Source organism: Staurois parvus, unplaced genomic scaffold (genome assembly GCF_062004578.1).
Source record: "Staurois parvus isolate SC_StPar_1 unplaced genomic scaffold, SC_StPar_1.0 ptg000225l, whole genome shotgun sequence".
In the NCBI taxonomy this organism is placed as follows: domain Eukaryota; kingdom Metazoa; phylum Chordata; class Amphibia; order Anura; family Ranidae; genus Staurois; species Staurois parvus.
Genome location: NW_028318021.1, coordinates 19,422 through 44,137, shown reverse-complemented (window position 1 = coordinate 44,137; position 24,716 = coordinate 19,422). Strand labels below are relative to the sequence as shown.

The window sequence follows — 24,716 nt, the reverse complement described above, 5'->3', positions numbered from 1 at the left end:
TGTCTCCTGGAATCTCCTCCATGCTCTTGAGACTGTGCTGGGAAACACAGCAAACCTTCTGGCAATGGCAGGTATTGATGTGCCATCCTGGAGGAGTTGGACTGCCTGTGCAACCTCTGTAGGGTCCAGGTATTGCCTCATACTACCAGTAGTGACATTGACCCTAGCCAAATACAAAACTATTGAGAAACAGTCAGAGAAGCTGAGTAGGGAAAAAAATGTCAGTATCCTCCACCTGTAAAACCATTCCTGTTTTAGGGGTCGTCTCATTGTTGCCCATCTAGTGCACTTGTCAATTTCACAAATACCAAAGCAGCTGAAACTGATTCCCAACCCCCTCTGCTACTTAACTGACCAGATCAATATCCCAGGAGTTTCATTGACTTGATGCTATTCTCCATAAGTTTTCCTTTCATTTTTTGAGCAGTTTATACATGTCAGCAGGGAGACTCATCACTGGGACATTGGATTCTATTAAGATCCCTATTCCAATCCCCCCTCAGCCGGTGTTCAGTCGCCCCGCCCCCGGGTTATGTTGTTCGGAGCAGATCTGGGGCAGGTGTGTCCTGTATTAGGGTTACATAACCGGCAGACTGCCAGCTACTTATAGCAACAAGCGGGAGGAGGAGAGGATTAACGCGGTCCGTCTAACACGAAGATTATTTCTGTAGAGCCCCCGTGCACTGCCCTGCCCCCTCACACCGGGGTCCCCGTATAAATTCAGCCGCCCGCTCCCGCCGCAAAGCCTTCCCGTCCTGTGCGCGCGCACGGCTGCCCCATCCTCGGCTCAAGCCGTCCACGTGCTCATCCGGGAACCTGCCCAGCGCAGCCCAATCCTAGGACCGCCTGGCTCCACCCACCCTACGTCACCGACCACAACGAACCGATTGAAATTAAAGAACGGGGCTTCCCCTCCCCCACCATGTCGTGAATTACTAGGTTGTTGACGGACTACTGAACGGTGACCAGCGGGTGTCGACGAGGACGTGGTTGCTGAAGTGTCCGCGCTAAGGGGAGGGGGCGGTCAGGAGAACACACTAGAGAAACGTGAGGGCTGCATGAGCACGTGACGCCGGCGCGGCCAATGGTAGGACGGAGGTGGGGCTTAGGTGACGTGTGGCACGGTGTGCTGGTGCGAGAGGTACGCACTTGGTTGAGGCAGTCAGAGACGGTGGTGCTGAATTTTGTGGTGGACCCCCTCAGTCCTGGAGCTTCTCTGGCTCTGAACACCATGATAGGAAGACCACTGCTCTTCTCTGATCACCGCACTGAGCTTCCATTGTGCTGCCCCTCTCCACAGGACCGCAGAAGATAAAGACCCATCAACAGCCATTTCTATAGTCCCCCCAAGTTCCTACTGGACACCATGAGCTTGTTCTGGACTTGACGTCTTTTTTCTCTCACCTGACGTCTTTTTTCACCTGACGTCTTTTTCCCTCTCAAAGGGTCCTTTTTTCTCTAGTGCCCCTCCCCTTGTTGCCATTTCTTTAGGGAACCTTTCAAAAAAACAAAACAATGGGGGTGAATGCTGTCCACTGGTTCAGGAAGGGACTGAGGCTCCATGACAACCCAGCCTTGAGGGAATGTATCCAAGGATCTGACACTGTTCGTTGTGTCTATATTTTGGATCCCTGGTTTGCTGGATCGTCCAATGTGGGAATCAACAGGTGGAGGTAAGCGGAACCGCCCCACGAGAGGACGCATACCAATAGAAACATGGAAATGTCCATAGTTGACCTGGTCTTCTGAAAGGGCAGGCTTTGGGGTTGTCCTTGCTACCCTGCTGCGTTAATTACAGGTTCAGGGAAAAGGACGTCCTATGGGAGGTCAGACTTTCGAAACTTCCTTGTTTGTGCCTGTTCTAGGCTGTGAATGTCTATGGGTAAGATGGGTAAGCCAAGATGATGGTGACCATTGAGGACCATGCTTCTTTGGAAAGAGCATGATGGCAAGGGTTGCTCCTATGTTTCTGCCTCCTTGGGTTCTCTTTAGGACAGTGGTAGTCAGTGTTTATGAAGGTTGGACCCAGACAAGGTAATCTGATGAAACATGGGGAAAAAATCTTGTGAGGTAGTGCATGCCGCAATAACTCATTGCAACCAAGCTCCAGTAAACACAGAACTGTAAACTGTGGCTTACTGGACATTGGCCTTCCGTACTGATTTCTAATTTAATGGTGCAACCAGTTTTTCAGGACTGCTCCTCAATCATGGGTAACCATACATTTTTGGTTGAGTAATTCTGAAAGTAATAGTTTTGTACTTGGACTCCAAAAGGTGTAGCGCCATGTTCAGACGTGATCTATTGGGACCACAAAGTCCAGGTCCAAGAACGTTGTTGGGGTTGGGATGCTTCTGTAAAAAAATACAACAAAGCTAATGCAAAAAAATAAAATCTGTGGTGTGGAACCGTTTGTTAGTGGTGCTTTTAACTTCAATACCAATCCACATGTTTATCAATGTTTGTATTATGTAAGTATTTATATGATGTTGTTTATAAGTCAAAATGGCTTAAGAAATGACAACCTACATATGCCATTGAAATAAATCCATTGGCTACATGTAGTAAGAAGTGCTGAGTTCATGTAAAAACTTTTCCTTGCCAGTTGTATCCAGGTGTGCACTTTCTGGCACTGTTGCTGTTTCTAAACCAGTGGATTCTCCAAGTGCACGTTTAGTCATCAAAGCACTGGTTCATTGCTTTGGATCATAGCCCTTATTACAGCAACCAGCCATGGCAAAGATCTACCTCCTCGGAAAAAAAAGCAGCAGCCAAGTATCTTTTAGCATCTGAAACCCATGAATATTTGTTTTCATATTTGGCAGTTGTAAGTAAATGCAGTTGGCATCAAGTAAAATTAGAATGAGAGGTTGTAGCAACACCCCTCTCTCCTCCCTACAGCTGGAGAATGTGACCTGTAGGAAGAGCCATTATTCGTTATGTAAAAGGGTGTAGCATGCTTTGTATGCTTGCTCTTGTTTGATGCAGAAAGTCTTCAAATATGCTGAGCTACCTGCAATCTAAAACAGAACCTTTTAGCAGTTGTTACAAGTATGTCTGCCAGTTGCTACTTTTTCATGTGGTGTTTTGCACTTGCACTTTTTTTGTGATACACTTACGGGTTTTTACGTTTATAGTTGCACGTTTGCGGACTTAAAAAAAAAAAAAAAAAAAAAAAAAAAAGGTTGCTACTACAGTTTGTTATTCAAGATATTAGCTCAAGCCATGTATTTAAAGGGGACAAGCATGGCGCTAAGTGTTCTCCCTGTGGTTGTACAGTGTGTAACGTTAACTACTTCAGCTCTGGAAAATTGTATTCCCTACATGACTAGGAAATTTCTTTGCTACCCAGCACATCTCTATTTTACAACACATTACCAGCCTGATTTTTATATATATTTTGTTTTCAAACAAAGCTTTCTTTTGGTGTTGTTTGATCACCACGGAGTTATTTATATTTTTATATATATATATATATATATATATATATATATATATATATACACACCGTATTTTTCGCTCCATAAGACGCACCTAGGTTTTAGAGGCAGAAAACAGGAAAAAAAAAATTCTGAACTAATGGACTGCAGACATAGCACAGGAGATGACTAGAGACTGCGGACAGCACAGGAGATGACTAGAGACTGCGGACAGCACAGGAGATGACTGCTGACCTTTGGGGAGGGGGGGGGGAGTGGGTACCTGAATTTGACAGGTACCTGCTCTTACTTCCGCGGAATTGTTCTTTGATCTTACCTGTTCCTCTATCCAGCCGCGTGCTGTCTTCCCGGCTTCTGTAGTGTCGGCGCTCGGCATGACAGCCGGGTGCCCAGTGCACATGAGCGAGAAGCACTTGCGCTTTGTGATTGGTCCGGCGGCTTCTGGGATCTGTCATGTGTCCCAGGTACCGCCTTACCATTCACAAAAAGCACCGCTTCTTGCGCATGCGCACTTGGCACCCGGCTGTCAAGCCCAGCGCCCACACTACAGAAGCCGGGAAGTTAGCTCGCCGCTGGATAGAGGAACAGGTAAGATCAAAGAACAACTCCGCGTAAGTAAGAGCGGGTACCTGTCAAATTCAGGTACCTGATCCCCAAAGGTCAGCAGTCATCTCCATAAGGTCCCGCTTCAGAGCTGAGCGGCCAGCCCGGTATTCTGACGCGTTGGTGGAAATACCGAACTGGCCGCTCCATATTCGCCCCATAAGACGCACTGACATTTCCCCCCCCCTTTTTGGGGGAAAAAAGTGCGTCTTATGGAGCGAAAAATACGGTGTGTGTGTGTGTGTGTGTGTGTGTGTATTAAACATCTGATAAATTAATTTCTAGTTGCTCAGTTGGCAATGGTTGGTTTCACGTCTCAAAAATAAGTGTTCAGCCATTTTTAACTGCCATATTCTAAGTTTTTTGTTTGTTGTAATATGGATGCCAATTGTTTGCAGGGTTTTTATTATGCACATGTGCTTAGTGAATGTGGATGACTTCTGCGTATCATTGTGAAGGGGAAAAAAATTAGGCTAATGATCAAGTACACCAGTGTATGTACTTCTTCTGTTCCTTTTTAGTATCTGTAGTTCTCTGACCAGTTTGGAAACATTTTGCCTAATGTCAGATACATCTTGGAGGCCAGGTGAGCAGTGCACTTGACCAGGACTGCTGGCCACCAACTTTTGTATATCCTTTGCTGTTGACTGTTAACGTGTATTGACTCCACAATAAACCTGCTTTTTATATATGCTGCACATGGCCTTATTTCTAAAACCGTGAGAGTGAAGAATTGTGTGAAATGTCCAGTCTTCATACCTGCACTTGAAGACAATTGACAGTTCTCTTTTGTCTTATTAAACTAGAGCTACACTGAGACTTAGTTAACCTTGCAAACAGAATTATGACTCCCATAAAAAAAAAAGGAGCCATCATTTGTCAAAGATATTGGTTGAACAATTGGGATGCTTGTATTAGAAAATAGATTTTATATATCTAGCTCCTTTTTTTTTTTTTTTTTTTGGGCTATAACAGTTTTTATTAAATATATATTTTTTTCAATCCAAGAAACAGGAAGTGTGTGTAGCTCACTGCATAGCAAAGCTCATAGAGAACTATAGAGATACTAATGAGATTCAACAGTTATCCATAGACAAAGCAGGCTATGGGGGGGGGCGCAAAAGTCCCAAAATAATTATCACATATGATCTGTGCAAATAATAAGCTAGAAATTTGGTGTGGAACCTCTAGAGCTGACACAACATTGTGGAGAAATGTTCACATTAATTTGCATATTTAGCTTAAAACATCAGTGCAGCTATATAGAATGAAAGAAAGCGAATAGGTAAAAAGGTTGGGTAGATAGAAAGGAATAAAGAGGAGCAGATTCATCTCTCTTCACGTCCTAGGCCCGAAAGACTGAAGGAAGATGTTAAGGAAGATGTATTCTCTGCCAGATGCATTCCAGCTGTTACTCAACTCATGGAGCAGTGTTTCCAACTCATTTAATTCACTGTCTTTTGGAATCTGAGGATCTGTCTGCCCTATCGCTCTCCCCGGTGCTCATTAGCACATCCATTCACAAGCTTCAAGCGACCATACTTGCTGCATAATCCAGCATATTTAGACTGCCTGCTTCTATTATGCAGTGTGATTTTTTTTTTTTTTTTTCCCCCACGCATTCCAAGATATTTTTGTACTTTCCGAGAAAATGACAACTGGATATATCCTAAGCTATACAGTAAGGGAGGGCAGAGCTGTGTAGGATTCAGAAGCCAATGAGTTAGTAAGGGAAAAACTGGGTAACCTGAGTAGTCAAGTTCCATGGCAACATTTTCCATCATTTTTACAACATGTTTGTAGAAAGTCTATAAATTAGATTGTGTACGTGTACAGCAGCGTGCCCTGGTACTTCAAGTGTTCTGTAAGGGTAGGGCCCTAAGGTGATCATATTGCTGGCTTTGGTTAAAACATTAAAGCAGTATAGATGTTACTCTAGTGAGCATGGTCTTCTCATTTATTTACATCCTTGTGATATTTTCCTCCATATTGAAAAGTACTCTACAGCTTTGAACATTTTAACAATTTAAAGTCAAATTGCAGGGAACATGTGAGAGAATCTGTGAGCTGCTAATGTTATCCAGCAAACACTGAAACTGTGTCTGAATGTTCTCTCCATTTACTTTAATCTGGGTTCCACACACTGCTGCCAGAATCCACAGAACACTGCAATGGGTCATTAAGAATGTGCCTCTGATGCCTGTGCAGAGGAACTTCTGATTCCTATATTTTCAGTCAGAATAAGATTTCTAAGGTGGGTCTGATGCTGGTTAGTGGTTTTGAGAGACATTTTAGTACCAAGTTGTTTTACACCAGAATATTTTCATGTAGTGGACATGAAAGGATAGCTCTTCATGTTACAGACAGGTCTGCAAAGTGGTTCCCAGATTACCAACAAAATAGCCTGAGGTGCACTGGTGCCATGTAGCAGCACAAGAATGACAACCAAAATACTGAGCAGTTTTGCTGCTGCCATAAAACATTTCAAACGGTTGCTTTTAATATAATTTAGGAGAGTTGGATGAAGTTACCGTATATACTCGAGTATAAGCCGAGTTTTTCAGCACATTTTTTGTGCTGAAAAACGGCCCCCTCGGCTTATACTCGAGTCAACGTCTGCAGATAAGCTATAAATGGGGTATGCAGCGCTAGAGAACAGATAATAAACACGGGACTGTTTATGATATGAAGTACCAATACAGCAGTTCATATAATAGTTCATATATTCCAGCCTGAAAAGATGGAAATGATCCAATGATGTTCCAGATCACAAACGATGCAATAAGAGAAATTAGTGAGGTTGTGCGCTTACCACAAGTACACACAATATGAGCATTGTATGTAATTAACAGCAACCGGGCATCATGGTCTGGTCAACCGTATCCTGGGCACCATCTGGCCATGTATGGACATCCGGGTCACAGGTACAACGCTATGCAGGCCCCTTCTGGCTTTCAAATCCAAAAACGCCACCTTGCATAAGCTCATAAAAAACGAGCCGGGAGGCAAGAAAGCGCTAATAGTAAAGTACGTTTATTTAAGAACATAAAACAAAAACCAAGCAGCCAGGACTCACATTGATATAATATAATAAAAATCCAGGCCCACATCAATCCGCTCCCTGATGGTCAGTGGTACACTCAACATGCAGCGCATACAGATCAAAGTAAAATCAATAGAACCCTGGTGGTCAGTGGTATCACAAATACATAGCCATAGAGTATGGTGAGTATAAACAGAAATATACTCATCCAGGTCAGGTGAGGTAGTTCCCTGGTGGCTAGTGGGTCTCTTAGTAACAAAGGCGTCAATAGGGTGGATCCCCTAACATGTTTCGAGCTAAAGCTCGTTTTCAAAGGGGTCTGACCCCTTTGAAAACGAGCTTTAGCTCGAAACATGTTAGGGGATCCACCCTATTGACGCCTTTGTTACTAAGAGACCCACTAGCCACCAGGGAACTACCTCACCTGACCTGGATGAGTATATTTCTGTTTATACTCACCATACTCTATGGCTATGTATTTGTGATACCACTGACCACCAGGGTTCTATTGATTTTACTTTGATCTGTATGCGCTGCATGTTGAGTGTACCACTGACCATCAGGGAGCTGATTGATGTGGGCCTGGATTTTTATTATATTATATCAATGTGAGTCCTGGCTGCTTGGTTTTTGTTTTATGTTCTTAAATAAACGTACTTTACTATTAGCGCTTTCTTGCCTCCCGGCTCGTTTTTTATGAGCTTATGCAAGGTGGCGTTTTTGGATTTGAAAGCCAGAAGGGGCCTGCATAGCGTTGTACCTGTGACCCGGATGTCCATACATGGCCAGATGGTGCCCAGGATACGGTTGACCAGACCATGATGCCCGGTTGCTGTTAATTACATACAATGCTCATATTGTGTGTACTTGTGGTAAGCGCACAACCTCACTAATTTCTCTTATTGCATCGTTTGTGATCTGGAACATCATTGGATCATTTCCATCTTTTCAGGCTGGAATATATGAACTATTATATGAACTGCTGTATTGGTACTTCATATCATAAACAGTCCCGTGTTTATTATCTGTTCTCTAGCGCTGCATACCCCATTTATAGCTTATGTTCCAAGGTATTGAGGATTACCCTGTATGTCAGCTGCTTATTTGATCTGTTTGCGCTCACTTACCCACCTTTGAACGTCTGCAGATGACATGCCGTCCCTGTCATCTGGACACACCCCCGGGATCAATTCTCGCCGGTGATTGGCCGCCGGAACTGTAGCTCAGGAGAGGCACACAGGCGCCCAATCACCGGCGAGGAGGTGGAGCTTGGAGAGGAGGAGCCGAGCGGCACCGCGAAGATCGAGCGAGTGAAGAGGAGGAGAGTGGCCGGAGAAGGAAGACATCTGACCGGTAAGTGTGTACCATGGGAGAGGGAGGGAGTGAGCGAGCCCAGGCTGGAGCAGGGGTCACCAACGATGGGGCACTATTCCTCCCCCCACTGACACCAACAATGGGGCACTATTCGTCCACCCCCCCACTGACCCCAACGATGGGGCACTATTCCTCCCCCCACTGACACCAACGATGGGGCAGTATTCCTCCCCCCCCCCCCCCCCCACTGACACCGATGGGGCAGTATTCCTCCCCCCCCCCCCACTGACACCGATGGGGCAGTATTCCTCCCCCCCCCCCCCCACTGACACCGATGGGGCAGTATTCCTCCCCCCCCCACTGACACCAACGATGGGGCAGTATTCCCCCCCCACTGACACCAACGATGGGGCAGTATTCCTCCCCCCCCCCCCCCCCACTGACACCAACGATGGGGCAGTATTCCTCCCCCCCCCCCCCACTGACACCAACGATGGGGCAGTATTCTCCCCCCCCCCCACTGACACCAACGATGGGGCAGTATTCTCCCCCCCCCCCACTGACACCAACGATGGGGCAGTATTCTCCCCCCCCCCCACTGACACCAACGATGGGGCAGTATTCTCCCCCCCCCCCACTGACACCAACGATGGGGCAGTATTCCCCCCCCCCCCCCACTGACACCAACGATGGGGCAGTATTCCCCCCCCCCCCCCCACTGACACCAACGATGGGGCAGTATTCCCCCCCCCCCCCCACTGACACCAACGATGGGGCAGTATTCCCCCCCCCCCCCCCCACTGACACCAACGATGGGGCAGTATTCCCCCCCCCCCCCCACTGACACCAACGATGGGGCACTATTCCTCCCCCCACTGACACCAACGATGGGGCACTATTCCTCCCCCCACTGACACCAACGATGGGGCACTATTCCTCCCCCCACTGACACCAACGATGGGGCACTATTCCTCCCCCCACTGACACCAACGATGGGGCACTATTCCTCCCCCCACTGACACCAACGATGGGGCACTATTCCTCCCCCCACTGACACCAACGATGGGGCACTATTCCTCCCCCCACTGACACCAACGATGGGGCACTATTCCTCCCCCCTCAGCTTATACTCGAGTCAATAGTTTTTCCCAGTTTTTTGTGGTAAAGTTAGGTACCTCGGCTTATATTCGGGTCGGCTTATACTCGAGTATATACGGTACTCTTTAACACCATCAGTTTCACAAAATTATCATCCGGTGTTTTGCTGAAGCAACCTTTTTTAACAAGTAACCTCAAATCTGTAAAAATATCCTTCTGTATTATATGGCTGTGATAAGTATGTTTAATTGAAATCTTGCTGTGTAATAACTAGATTCTTTCTTTCATATAGTTACATAATTGTAATTAAGGTGACTTTGAGCGTTGCTCCATTATTTTTGTAGATAAAGACTGTTTTGAAATGTTGGCTCTCAGTCAAACTGCTTTCTTCAGTAGAGTCCTATAAGCTGCGAGTCAGGTTTTGTGATTCCTCAATGAAAAAGTACATGATACTTGTATACATCTAATGCCAAGATTGTCTGGATAGGCACCAACATCCCTAAAATTCTTAGTCACCAAGACCATTTCCTACAGCTGTGGGACTTTGGTGCCAAGTAATGTACAAAATACACTTGATTGTTAAAACCCAATTGTTTATTATAAAAGGTAAAACCTATCCCTTTTTAGACTTGACAATACTGTTCCATAGTGGGAATGTTGCTTTCCGGGAAGACCAAGACTTTTCCTGAGAGTTGCCTTCTTGGTGTTGTAGTGGGCAAGTGGAAACTCCCTCTTTCCCTTTATAGAATTTTGGAGGGCCACTTGGGGAATAACAGGAAGCGGACCAATACAATTTTGCTGCCTTTTTGTCTCCAGAGAAAGGTGTGGTTTTTTTTTTTTGGTTTTTTTTTGCACTACATATATCATTCACCTGCCTACCCTCCTCCCAGGGTGGAAGGTTTGGTGTGGATGGTGGTCCCCAGACCAGAACTCCAGTCATGGATACATTTTATCTTTAGTTTTTCACAGAACGTGAAGAGGGGGTGGAGAACCACGAAACATGCCGTGATTTATCGTATTGCTTTCATCGGACTGGACCCCAATTTCCATCTAGGAGCCAAGTTATATCAAATGACTATTTATTGTGAAACCCTTTAGAAAATAATTTTATGTATCTAGGTTATGCAATACAACTGTGAAACCAGTATTGTCTAGTCTATAGGGGATATGTTTTAATTCGTTATAATGGTTGGATTTTATCAGTATAGTATATTTTGTACATTTACTTAGCACCTGAAAATGGAGCTACACTGCATCTGAGCACCACAAACAAAAAACGCTATTTAATTAATGTTTTAATATCCCAAGCAAACTCGCCCATCCATTCTTGTCTTTTTACTTTATTTTGCTGGATAATCGTTTTGAAAAACAACCCCCCCCCCCCAGCATTTCTGGCTGTGGCCATCTTGCGTAAGGGCAGATGATTTATGTAGCATTTAGTTCCTGGAATCCATCTGTCGTTAGCTTAAGCAGGCAGGAGGGTGTGCTTGGCTAAGAAAACCCCTCCACCTCCTGAAGACTCATGGGATATGGCAGCATTTGCCTAGGCCTGGAAACCAGAAAGTAACTGAAGAAATTTAAAAAAGGCAAATATGATATACTTTCCTATCTACTTAGTAATGCTACAGCATAAGGATTTAAAGTGGTCAACGTTGACTAAGAGGGAAATTCCACTTTAAAAATTTCCACAACTGTAAAGTTATTTTGGTGATTAAGTAAAGGGACGTGATTAACAGTATATGAATGAAGCACTGAAAAATACATGAAAATGTAAATGTCTATTTTCACAATTGTTCGATTATATAGTAAATTGTATGGCAGGTTATAACTTGTTTTCACTATTTAAAAAATTTTTTTTTTTTTTGCTTTATTTGTATTCAATCCACACACTCCCAATATGTCCAGTATGCAGGAATTTAAAAACCTCATTTACTCAGGGCAAACATGGTACCTATCCCTATAGCTGCAACACTGGAAATGCATCTCCAGCTGCTAAGAGACCCGCGCTTCAAATAGCGTGGAAAACTTTCTCCCCTCCATCCACAGTACTGCCTAGTGGAAAAGTAAGCTCTCTTAATCGGTATAATTCTCTGAGATTGAAACCAATAATAGGCCTGTGTAGCTTCTTATAGCCTTATCTGAATGGAAAACTGCATTCATGTATATTAAACAGGTTTGAGTAGACAGCTGATCTGTGGCGATCTATGCTGGTCCATCAACTATGGAGGCTTTCAGACAGCTCATTGGCAGTCATGGAAGCAGCAGTACCTCTGCTGGTCCTTTAAAGCAGAGCCCATAGTCCTGTATTGGGCACAAGGATGCTGAGGGACCGTCCACAGCCATAGCGTAGGGTAAAAAAGGGGAGCCACTGGCTGAGGGAGCAGATGATCGGTCATTGTATTTTGCGGCCTCCTAGACCTAAACGAGTAGGAGAAATCTATTCTATGAGAAAAGTATGAGGGCTGCCACAGCTCACCTTCCCTTTCAGAATGTGTTCTTTCATGCTGATCCTTTTGCTTCAGTGCTCTAGAGTTTCTGACCTTGAGCAAATGCTAGAGATAAGGCACGCTAAGGCATGTTTTTAAGCTAGATACAGCCAGGCAACTAGCATTTTCAGGCCAGCGATGGCAGACTTCCTGTACGCTTTTTCTGGCAGTCACCTTGAATGTAACCTGTACACAGTAATCTTCCTGCTTAACAGCAGTCAGCAGCATCTTTTTGGTGTCTGCTGTTAAGAAGGACATTTTCATTGTTAAAAGGGTACCCCAGGGTTACTGATCTTTTATGCTCCCTGACTCAACAGAATTTAGTCTTTCTCTATTTAGAGGCTGGGGGAGGGGAGGAGACCTGTAAGTGAAAATGAAACTGCAGGAGCAAAAAGTAAGGTCTCCTTTTCTATAAGGACTTTGCTCTGTCAGCTGTATAAATAACAGAATTGACTCCTTTTTGACCATGCCTCGATGCAAATTCACTTCAGTTGCAAGATGTTTGTGAGTTTCCTTGTATAAACTGCCTCTTTCAAATTTCAATATAACATTTTAAATAGGATTCAAATCAGGTCTTTTGACTAGGTGAGTCCATAACCCTCTATTTCTTTGAGCTCCTTGGTGGATTGGCTACGGTACTTCAGATTATGACATTGAAATATGCGTTTGAAGTTCAACTTTTAGACCAATGTCCCTGCATTCTCATCAAGCACATTTTTGATATGATGCAGAATGTATAGATGACTTGAAGACTGTAGCTGCATATACCCTGAAGCAGCAAAGTGACCTCAAACCATAACGTTTCCCCCACAATGCTTCACAGTTGAGGTTTGGCGCGAACCAAAGACAGCATTTTAGGAGACAGGCATGTCTGTTACAGTGACCAAACAACCTTAACCATGATTTATCAGTCCAGAGCACATTGTTCTAGAATGCCTGGTCTTTGCCCATATGTTCAATGGCAAGCTGATGTCTTGCTGTATGGCAGCAAAGTGTTTTTTTTTTTTTTTGATTCCCTATTGTAGCAGACCAGCGGCACTGCCAATGCATTAGCTAATCTTGTTGCTGCAGCTTAATTCACACAGGCAATTAGCACACCCTGTGATTTCTGGCAGCAGGAATCCACAGAATTTCTATGTCTAAAATGGCAGGTGTTTGTGAATTGCTGCAGCCGCTAAGAACATACAGTGCAGGCTAATGGTGGCCGCAGCTATTCCTGACTGTTTGCACAACCAGCAATTTTCAGTGATCATGGCTGGATGCAGATAGAATGTTAGGAATGACATAGTAGAGTGTGTTGTTTGTGTAAATATCACCTGTAAGATTTCAGATTTTGAGTAAACCCAAGATGGAAAGAAAAAAAAAATGCTTAAAGGGTCAGTAAATTCCTTAAGGCTTTTTTTTTTTTCCTGTGTATTTCGTGCTTTAATTTACTTTGATCTTTATTACAAAAAAATAAAAGGTGCAAATCAGGTTACTGAGTAATACACCATAATGTACATGTAGAGTGTTGGCCCCTCTGCACCCAGCTCCCAAGACTCTATTCTAAATCTGATGTTAAAGTCAAAGTGTTTGTTGTATGGAAAGCCAGCAAATGTTTGTTTTTGGTTTTTTTTTCTTGCTGCGGTGGTCATATTTGTAAATAGGAGATCATACGCTATGTATATATAAATAAACTAAACTAGCTCTTGATAGTTTATTGTTCGCTGCCAGAGGAATGAAGGACCCAGATTTGCTCCAAAACAAACGTCAAGGTATTTTGACCTTGGATATACTTTATATTTTCATACCACATCCAGGCTAGTATTCACGAACTGGTTTACCGTAAGCCTGGGTTCACATATATGCGGTGCGGTATATCGCATGTGATTAGCACAGGAACCTCACCGAATTCCTGTGCAAATCACATGTGATTTGTGTATGGTGTGATTGGAGCCATACATTTCGTATGGCTCTAATCGCACCTCACCCGCACCAAAAAAGGTGCAGGACCCTTTTTTTGGTCCACACTAGAATCGGATTGCATGGGTCTGATTCTAAACATCGCACCACGTTTTGCAGACTGCTTTCGGTGTGTTGTTAACTTAACATACACACAGCAGTTCGCATGAACGGGGTGCGATTCTGATGCGGTGCGGAATTCGCACAGAAAACGCTGCAAATTCTGCACCACATCAGTATGAACCAGGGCTAAATGTACACCTGTAGAGGTCTAAAAAACAAACAAATGCTCTAATTTGTTAAATTATAATGAATGCACGAAGTAGAACCAGGTGCCTTGTAATACCTGAACTTTGACAGTATCTACTGCCAGAGTACTCAAAGGTTCCTATAAGCCCCCATTCATGATTGTCTTTTGTGCAAGTTTCCCTACAACCGACTACCCTAAAACATGCAGAATCCCATTCTTTCTAATTGGGCACCTGTGCATGGTAGCCAATCAGCTTCTAACCTCTGCATGTTCAGTTAAGCTTCAGCAATAAAACCTGGAAGCTGATTGGTTTTTATGCAGAAGTGGACAAGATTCTGAGTCAACCAGGTTTAGTAAATAAACCCCTATATGTCATACACTTTTTTTTGTGTGTTCAGATGTTTTTGGTCCCAAAGACTTCAATTTAAACCACCTGTAAGTGCACAAAATATGCGCACAAAACTCTTCTCTTCATATAGTACTGTTCTCCTCCTGTTTCCCAGCCCAGGAAATTTAACTCCAGAAGTCTTGATACTTGTGCAAAACTGCTTGTAGAACACCTGATGAATAAAAGCTTCAGAATCACCAGGAATACATTCTTTAGTTGTAAAATTAGACTAAGACCCTGACTTCCTAAAAGCATAGGTATGACTCAATGTGCCTGACCCAGATCCATAATAAAAGAAATTATAAAACCACTAAACATTCTTTCAAAATACATATTAAAAAACTAAAAATCTTGAGTGTGGCGACTGCAGACAACCTACTCATATTAACCAGTGTAACACTAACTTGATCCTCATGGTTGCTTTAATGGTTGCTCGGCCCATATGTTTTACTGTAAACTAGGTCATTCTGTTGGAGGAAGTCGAAGAATTAAAGAGAAACTTGCTTGGCAGGTTACACATGCATATAAATAGCATTGCAATAGTGATATCAGCATGTTGAAATGTGTTTAAATATACAATTGGTTGGATTTGTAAGGAAAGCCAAGGTAAAAGGGCCATCATTAGTGCTAACCCATGAAATCCAGTTGGGGATCGACCTTGCACTGACTAGTGCTTGGATGCATTTCCATCCCAGTAGTGTACAGTGAACTGATCTCTAGTAGTTGAGAGCAAGCTTTTACACTTTAAGGGGATTGTATATGGTCCTGGACTCTTTATAGCCAACAATTAAAGATGTTCTGGAAACTGTAGTGAATGTCTATTATAGTAATTTTTCACTTATTAATGTAGTGGTTTCGCTGGCAGTAGGGGGTTTCAGGACCTACAGACATGGCCCATAAATGTGAAATATTTCTGAAGTGATGACCACAAATGTGTACAAGGAAGACCTGTGGGATGCACCAGGAGTTGTGTGTGTATCTGCATAAGAGTAACTTTCATTATTAATCAGCTGATGCAAGGTTCTAATACGGATTTAGAAGTGATTTAACCCTTTTAAGAACATTTGACGAAAAAATTAATTTTTTTGCGGAGGATTCTTAAAATATGACTGATCTTAGTGCAGACTTCAGGGAAAATCAGTAAGAACCCCTCCAGGTTGCCATATGACATTGAATTTTACAAAAATACAGTGCTGTAGATTGAAAAGGAAAGGATTATTCATAACCTTCAATTTATAATAAGGCTTGTCACAATTCTATGCTGTATTTTCTTTACCAATCCCCCCCGCCCCCATGGTTTACATACAATAAACATTTGCAAAGAGTTAGAAACGAACAGACATGGGCAGTCAAGAATGTAAAATTACAATAAACAAGTTATGTAAAGCGACAATGACCGGATACCACCACCAGGGGTGAACAGAACAGAAACAGTAGTTTTGAACATCGTTACAGGGAAATATAATCCTCCTAATCCTCTTTTCTTTTGTTTCATAATCTATTTTTGCAGTATTTTTTTTTTTTCCCACAAAGCCGAGTTACCCTTTTAATCTTCTGTTTATCTCAGGGGTAATTCACTCCAGAATATCGCACAGGAATACTGATTCCTGTGCATTCTCCTGCAGTGCCATTTTGCAAATTGCACCAGAACGCACATACACATGCAATAACTTTTAAAAACCCGCTGCACCAAATTGCATGGTACTGCAGTAACGTGATCTGGTGCCTGCAGATGCTCTGCATTTGGGGTGCTGTTAACAACCCGTAGCAAATCACAAAGGCAGTGCGTTTGAACGCAGTGCGTGAAATATGCGCCTTTCCAAAACCATGTTCTGATGTGAACCAGCCCTCAAATTTTCTCATACCACAACCTTGAGAAGCACATTAAAGTGTGAAGACCTAAAATTGTAAAAAATCAATATGAATTGTGAAAACCTTTTTAGAATGACACAGTATTCTTAAAAAAAAAAAAAAAAAAAAAAAAAAAAAAAAGCAAACTTTCCAAATCTCCCATCTTCTTAAGTGTGGAGGGTGTGGCCCACTGATAGAGGGGTGGGTAGTGGTGTGACTTAAAGTCAGCAGGAAGTTTGTTCCCCATCCTAAATCTTCCTATTTCTTGTTCCACAGCTGGTGTATTAAAGTGTTACTAAACCCTCAACAGTAAAATCAGTCTGTATATGCAGTAAAGCATGCTTGTTATACTCACTGGAACCTAAGGGGTTAATCCTCTGCATTGTGTGAAAAGGGTGTTTTGGTCCTGTTTTCTCTGATCTTCATCTTGTTCAAATGTCCACCTGATAAGACAGATTGAACCAGTAGTCACATGCTCAGCTTAGAGTGTATTGTAGAGTTTTGTTTTTTGTTTTTCTTGGGAGAGTGCATGTGATCAGCACAGTGCCAATCAGCATTGTCCAAACTGAGGTCAGGGGTTCTGCATCCTCCTAGAGCAGAAAGAAAACTTCTTCTCCGACAAGCTTTAACCAGTGCTCTGCTGAAGTCACAAGACTGCTCTGAATGCTGATGAGAAAAGGTATTTAGCAGTTTATATTTACGGAAATATCTGCTTCTGTGCTTGGGGTCTTCAGAATACTCTAGGAATGAAAGGTGACTGGCAGGATTACTGTGTTTGCTGTTGTCGATGAATGCTGCTGAAAAAGGCATATGTACAGAAGAATGGATCAATGTAGTATCAGTAATAAGGGTTGCATACACTTTTTAAGTTGACATGAAAGAATAAAAATGACCACTAGAGGGCTACAGAGATCTTCGTAACTGCAAACCAGTTGCTCTATGGACAGCAGCATAAATAAATGCTCATTCTCTTAACAGTAAATGGTCATTTTAATTTTGTTTCATCATGCCACTATAAATTCTTCAGAAATTATTTTTTTACTTCTGTATTCTGTGTAGGCAATGCTACATTCACATTTGAATTGAATTAGATTTTGAAAGTTGTTTGTTTTTTTTTTTTTTTTTTTTTGGTGCTCTACAGAAGCTTTCTGGGGACAGTTCTGTGCTTTTGGTCTCATGTTTATTATGAGGGTGCCTTGAAAAACATGCATAACACATGAGATCAGGCACTACCATTGACCCGGGGCCATGATTAAGTCACTCCCACGCATGCGTGTGGGAGCCCTGGCACACAGTTCTAAAGGAACAGAACTGCTTGGAATATAAATATTCAATAAGTCTGAATTGTTAAAGGTTATAACTTTGGGGTGGTCTGTACATTCTATCTGTATAGAACCTGGCTGAACATGACTTCTGAAACTAACTGTACACAAGTTTAATTTATGACAATTCCTGCTGAATTGGCTGAAATTAATTCCATGGGCGGCCCTGTTGACACCACTTGGCTCAACAAGTCGGGTGTAAAGTTTTCAATTGAACAGAACAGCATGTGCATCTGGTCAGATGTGGGCACTATTTTGGATATTTTGACAGCCGTGGGTATCAGCTGTTAGGCTGGCCATACATTATACAATTTTCCTGTCAGGGATCCCCTCGATCCCCGCCGCGTTGGTCCCGGCGCAGGCGCAGTATGCCGCCCGGCGCAGGGACTCGAGCACTGGTTCCGGGCCGGCCGCGGCGTTCGAGTTCGCGCATGCGCAGTAGAAGCCGCGGCCGCCCGCTGGGCACCAATGGCAGCGCAGGGCGGGATATTTAAACGACCCTGAGCTGTCATTCAGTGCCTTCTGGTCTTTCCTGCATCCTGAATCCTGTGAACCTGTACCCTGTAAGTTATTGACCCGGATTGTACCTGACCTTGCTGTTTCTCCTATTCTGACCCTTGCTTTGCCTGACCTCTCTCCTGAATGCCCCCTATTGGATTTGACCTGCTGTTGCTGACCTGGCGTGTGACCCGACCATTCTATGCCCGCTGCCTTGTACCTTGCCGCCCTCTCTGTTACCGACCCGGCCCGTCTGACCTTGCTCATCCATCCATCCATCCCGTGCAGCGGGGTCTTCTGACCTCCTCACATCAGACTCTTCCCCGTGGGAGTCCCTTGCGCATACTGCTACCACTGACGGGCGCACCCAGTAGCCACGACCTGGTCTCAGGGAGCTCCAAGTCCATCCCCACCATCAGGGGCTCTGGTGAACAAGCACCCTGGGACTTAGACTCCGTGCGCTGGGGACGCCTATTCAGTGGAGTGCTAGTAGTACCGCCGGGCGGTCCCTTACAGTACCAGAAGGCCATGACTGAGTCTAGAGGAGGTCCATCTCCGCTGGAGGAGATCTGCAGGCACCTGTCCAATTTGACTCAGACCGTATCGGCCCTGCAGGATAGATGTCAGCGGATTGAAACTCAATTCCAGGCCTGCACTATATCCGCTCCCGCCCCACAGGCCGCGGTCACCACGTCCCCAGCTGTAGCAGCCCCTGTGCTGGTGTCTGGGGCATCCGCACCACTCCCGGCGGCCGACCCCCGAGTACCCTTACCGGAACGTTTTCACGGGGACCGCACACGTTTTAGATCATTCCGCGAGTCCTGCCTCCTCTATTTTGAGCTACAACCCCGAACCTTCGTGACTGAATCCGTGAAGGTGGGGTTCGTCATCTCCCTCCTGCAGGGTGAACCCCAAGACTGGGCCCATCGATTACGGGGAAAAAACGACCCTCACCTCAGTTCGGTTGACAGTTTTTTTGATGCTATGGCCATCCTGTATGATGACCCACAGCGGGCAGCTTCTGCTGAAGCTACTCTGTACACGCTCCGGCAAGGCCGCCGAGCGGCGGAGGAGTACGCAGCTGATTTTAGGCGATGGATGGGGGATACTCGCTGGAACGAGTTCGCACTCCTGCATCAGTTCCGTATTGGCCTATCAGATGGCCTGAAAGACGAGCTCGCCCGGGTGGAGGTACCTGAGACTTTAGAGGACTTAATAGCACTGACCATCAAAATTGACCGTAGATTGCGGGAACGCAGGTTTGAGAGGTCCGGCCAGGGTCATGGAAATCCCTGGGGATCATTTCAGGGTCCCAGTCAAACACCTAGGCCAGTCGTCCAAAACCGGCCACCTGGAGACAACCCCGAACCCATGCAGCTCGGCCTGGCACGGCCTAAACTATCCCCAGAGGAACATCTGCGCAGACGATCCCAGAACCTGTGCCTCTATTGTGGCGAAGCTGGTCATATGGCGCGTTCCTGCCCGCAGAAACTGAGTAAGTGCACCTCTTCTTCCTTATCCATTGGCAATGTTGGTCCACCCCAATACTTAGTGGTACCCCTTTCCTTTCAGCTTCCAGAAAGGACCGTGGAAGTATCGGCCATAATTGACTCTGGGGCATGCAGCTGCTTCGTGGATATTAGTTTTGCTCACCAGCAGGGTATTCCCCTTCAATTAAAACAGAAGGGGTTCAATATTTTTTTGGCCGACGGTTCCCGAATAAAATCGGGAATAGTGAACCAGGAAACCCCCTCCATCACCACTGTCATTGCCGGCCAGCACCAGGAATGCCTCCGCCTGGATGCTATAGCTTCACCCCTCTTCCCAGTCATTCTGGGGCTCCCATGGTTACGGGCCCATAACCCCCAGATTGACTGGGCGACCGGAGTAATCACGTTCCCTTCCCCATACTGTCGGATATACTGCCGCACTTCGGGCCCGGGGGCCCCCCAAATCCTCCTGTGTTCTGAGGGGGAAGCGGAACTAAAACAAGTAATCCCTGCGGTCTACCATGGGTTTTTAGACGTGTTCAGCAAACGGGGAGCTGATGCTCTACCCCCCCACCGCCCTTATGACTGCCCCATTGACCTGTTACCCGGCTCAGAAATTCCTTTTGGGCGAATCTTCCCCCTTTCAGAGCCCGAATTGGGGGCCCTAAAGGAATATATCGAGGACAGCCTCCAGAAGGGGTTCATCCGTCACTCCACCTCACCGGCGGGGGCGGGAATCTTCTTTGTTGAAAAGAAGGACAAAACCTTAAGGCCATGTATCGATTACAGGGAATTGAACAGGGTCACGATAAAAAACCGTTACCCACTACCATTAGTACCAGAGCTGTTCCAAAGCTTAAAGTCAGCAGTGGTTTTTCCCAAGCTGGATCTGAGGGGGGCGTACAACTTGATTCGCATAAGGGAGGGGGACGAGTGGAAGACGGCCTTCCGCACCCGCTTCGGTCATTTTGAATATCTGGTCATGCCGTTCGGGTTGTGCAATGCTCCGGCCACTTTTCAACACTTTGTAAACGATATTTTTAGGGACTTTCTGGACGTCTTCGTGATCGTTTATTTAGACGACATTCTGATTTTCTCCCCGTCTTTGGGGGAACACAGAATACACGTAGCAAAAGTATTGGGGCGGTTGCGGCAGCATGGGTTGTACGCCAAGGCAGAAAAATGTTGTTTTGAACAATCCAGCATTGCCTTCTTGGGCCTGATTATCTCCACCGCGGGGGTCGCGATGGATCCCCAGAAGGTCGCTGCAATACTGGATTGGCCTGAACCCACAGATAGGAAAGGCGTCCAACGATTCATCGGCTTTGCAAATTTTTACCGGAAGTTCATCAAGAACTTCTCGGGTCTGGTCTCCCCCATTACTCAGCTAACCAAGCTGGGAACCCGATTCAGATGGACACCAGAAGCGCAGGGAGCTTTCGGAGTCTTAAAGAAGCTGTTCACTTCGGCACCCATTTTGGGTCACCCAGATGCCGCTCTGCCCTATATCGTGGAGGTAGATGCATCGGAGAATGCGGTAGGCTCCATCCTCTCCCAACGAAAAGGCACCAAGGAACTGCTCCACCCTGTAGCGTTCTTCTCACGGAAGCTGACCCCAGCGGAGAAGAACTATGATATCGGTGATCGAGAGCTACTAGCGATCAAAACGGCGTTAGAGGAATGGAGGTACCTGCTGGAAGGTGCGGTGCACCCCATCTTAATATTTACTGACCACAAGAACCTAGAGTATCTGAGAACCGCCAAGCGTCTACGCCCGCGACAGGCAAGATGGGCACTATTCTTTTCGAGATTCAACTTCCATATTATGTACCGGCCGGGATCAAAGAACACTAAGCCGGATGCGTTATCACGGATGTACGAAGACGCCAAGGAGACCCCAGTACCTGACACCATCCTGTCCTTGGGTAACTTCTTGGTCCTTCAGTCGGATCTTCGTTCCAGGCTAATGGAGGCATCCACAAACTTCTCTACCTCAGGCGGAGGGCCGCTCCGGAACAAGGGGGGACTCCTATGGAGGGATGACCAAATTGTGGTGCCGGAAGAAACCCGAACCCTGGTTTTGGGGCATTGCCACGACCACCCAATGGCGGGGCACTTTGGCCCAGAAAAGACCCTGGAACTTCTCCGACGCTCATTCTGGTGGCCAGACATGGCTAAGGATTGTAAAGGCTATGTCAGGTCCTGTGTCACCTGCCAGAAGAACAAGCCAGCAAGAAACAAGGTTTGGGGTCTGCTGCGACCCTTACCTATTCCTGAACGGCCTTGGCAAAAGATCTCACTAGACTTTATAGTCGAGCTTCCGCCATCCCGAGACCACACGGCAATCCTGGTAGTCGTGGACCGCTTGTCCAAGATGGCCCACTTCATCCCGTTGAAGAAAACCCCCTCGGCGGCCGAGACCGCGCAAGTCTTCATTCGAGAGGTAGTCAGGTTGCATGGGGTCCCTGAAGACATTGTCTCGGACCGAGGGGTCCAGTTCACGTCCAGATTCTGGAGGGCACTGTGCAAAGCCCTGGACATCAAATTATCTCTCTCCTCTGCGTTCCACCCTCAAACTAACGGTCAAACCGAAAGGACCAATCAGACCTTGGAGCAATACTTAAGATGCTATACCTCGTTTACTCAAGATGACTGGCTGCCACTTCTTCCTTTAGCGGAATTTGCGTATAACAACGCCCGCCACTCAGCAACAGGGCAGTCCCCGTTCTTTGCCAACTATGGCTTTCACCCAGTCTTCCTCCCGGATTTGGTGTCGGAATGCCCAGTACCAGCAACACAAGATGTGGTAACGTTCTTCGCTGCGAACAATAAGAAGCTTCAAGTGGCCATCAGTCGGGCCCAGGAAGACTACAGGAAAGCATTCAACAGGAAACGGAGAGGAGATCTGGTATTGCGGCCTGGGGAGAAGGTTTGGCTGGCGACGTCCAATCTAAAGATGCTTTGCCCGTCAAAGAAATTGGGACCCAAATTTATAGGCCCCTTCTGCATTAAACGGATGGTTAACGAAGTAGCCTACGAACTCGCCCTCCCTGACACGCTCAAGATCCACCCGGTCTTTCATGTGTCCCTTCTGAAGCCTGTGGTCCCAGATGCCTTCCCTGACCGGGAATCTAGACCCCCGGAAGCGGTAACGGTCGAAGGAGAAGAAGAGTTCGAGGTTGAAACAATCCTGAAGTGTCGGAGGGGAGGCCAGACCCAATTCCTTATCAAATGGAAGGGCTATGGTCCTGAGGACAATTCTTGGGAACCAGCCCATAATGTCCATGCACCCAGACTTGTCCGGAGGTTCTTTCGCGATCACCCGTGGTGGAGAGATCGGGTGGGCATCCGGAGGTTGCCCGTAGGGGGGGGGCAATGTCAGGGATCCCCTCGATCCCCGCCGCGTTGGTCCCGGCGCAGGCGCAGTATGCCGCCCGGCGCAGGGACTCGAGCACTGGTTCCGGGCCGGCCGCGGCGTTCGAGTTCGCGCATGCGCAGTAGAAGCCGCGGCCGCCCGCTGGGCACCAATGGCAGCGCAGGGCGGGATATTTAAACGACCCTGAGCTGTCATTCAGTGCCTTCTGGTCTTTCCTGCATCCTGAATCCTGTGAACCTGTACCCTGTAAGTTATTGACCCGGATTGTACCTGACCTTGCTGTTTCTCCTATTCTGACCCTTGCTTTGCCTGACCTCTCTCCTGAATGCCCCCTATTGGATTTGACCTGCTGTTGCTGACCTGGCGTGTGACCCGACCATTCTATGCCCGCTGCCTTGTACCTTGCCGCCCTCTCTGTTACCGACCCGGCCCGTCTGACCTTGCTCATCCATCCATCCATCCCGTGCAGCGGGGTCTTCTGACCTCCTCACATCAGACTCTTCCCCGTGGGAGCCCCTTGCGCATACTGCTACCACTGACGGGCGCAGCCAGTAGCCACGACCTGGTCTCAGGGAGCTCCAAGTCCATCCCCACCATCAGGGGCTCTGGTGAACAAGCACCCTGGGACTTAGACTCCGTGCGCTGGGGACGCCTATTCAGTGGAGTGCTAGTAGTACCGCCGGGCGGTCCCTTACATTTCCTTTTAGATTTAATAAAACCATAAATTATGAGGTCAAACCTAAACGCTTTAAATTTGTATGCAGTCAGGCAGATTCTTGCACTACATAATTGAAGGTAAATCTAAAGGAAATTTTAACAAGAAAATTGTATAATATATGGCCAATTTTAGAATATGCACTGTTTAGCGTAGATTAGGGAACCAAGTGATTTCTTTTGTTCAGCCTGTGGGGAGATAGAAATGTTAACGTGTGTGGCTAGGCTAAGTTCAGCTAGCAGTTCTGTTGTGAATAACTTGTCAATGGAAAGCCAAGACTCTCCTCACCTTCCCCTATGGCAGTTCTCCCTCTATGCCTCTGTTGGAGAATTGTTGCTTTGTTCCTATCTTGTTAGCAATTGAGATCATTCAACATTTTGAACATCAAGGTAGTGGCTTCCAGAAAGTGGCAGCTGATAGGAGAAGATGGACACTGCTCAACCGACCCCAGGAGTCAGACGCATGAATGGCTTGGTTTCAGCCACTACTTCGGCCATCTGATGCATTTTGTCCTGCCCACCAGGGCTTGACAACTGCTCCCTTTCTTTGCTGGTGGGGTGATTCTTGTCTCATTATCCATCTTGGAGCAACGCCACAAGACATTCTCACAGCTTCCAGAAAGTGGCAGTTGCATTTCAGATATTCTGTGGTTAAGAGCTACCAGTACGACATGACTCTAACCTTTTCATAATTCAAAATGTTTTTTGGCTTTGTACACTTGTGGCAATTTTGTACCATGTAATCTCACATTTGTAAATCATACAGTATGTTGCCCAAAAATTTCAACCCTGAACCCCTGATCCTAAATAAACCAGTCACTCTTATAACAGACCTTTGAGGAGACTCTCCTTACAATGGAACAGAAATAAAGAAGAAAAGAATTTGCACATAAAAAGGCTTT

At 45.8% G+C, this 24,716-nt stretch overlaps 1 protein-coding gene across 1 annotated transcript in view; it reads left to right on the top strand.

Annotated features, from left to right (window-relative positions):
* Positions 1 to 854: 854 nt before the first annotated feature.
* The window catches only part of LOC149460555 (cryptochrome-1-like), a 42,456-nt gene continuing 18,594 nt past the window's right edge, over positions 855 to 24,716 (top strand). The window contains exon 1 of the mRNA XM_089679499.1: positions 855 to 1,673. Within this exon, the coding sequence (XP_089535625.1) occupies positions 1,516 to 1,673 (158 nt within the window). The 5' untranslated portion in view covers positions 855 to 1,515. The remainder of the gene's footprint in view (positions 1,674 to 24,716) is intronic.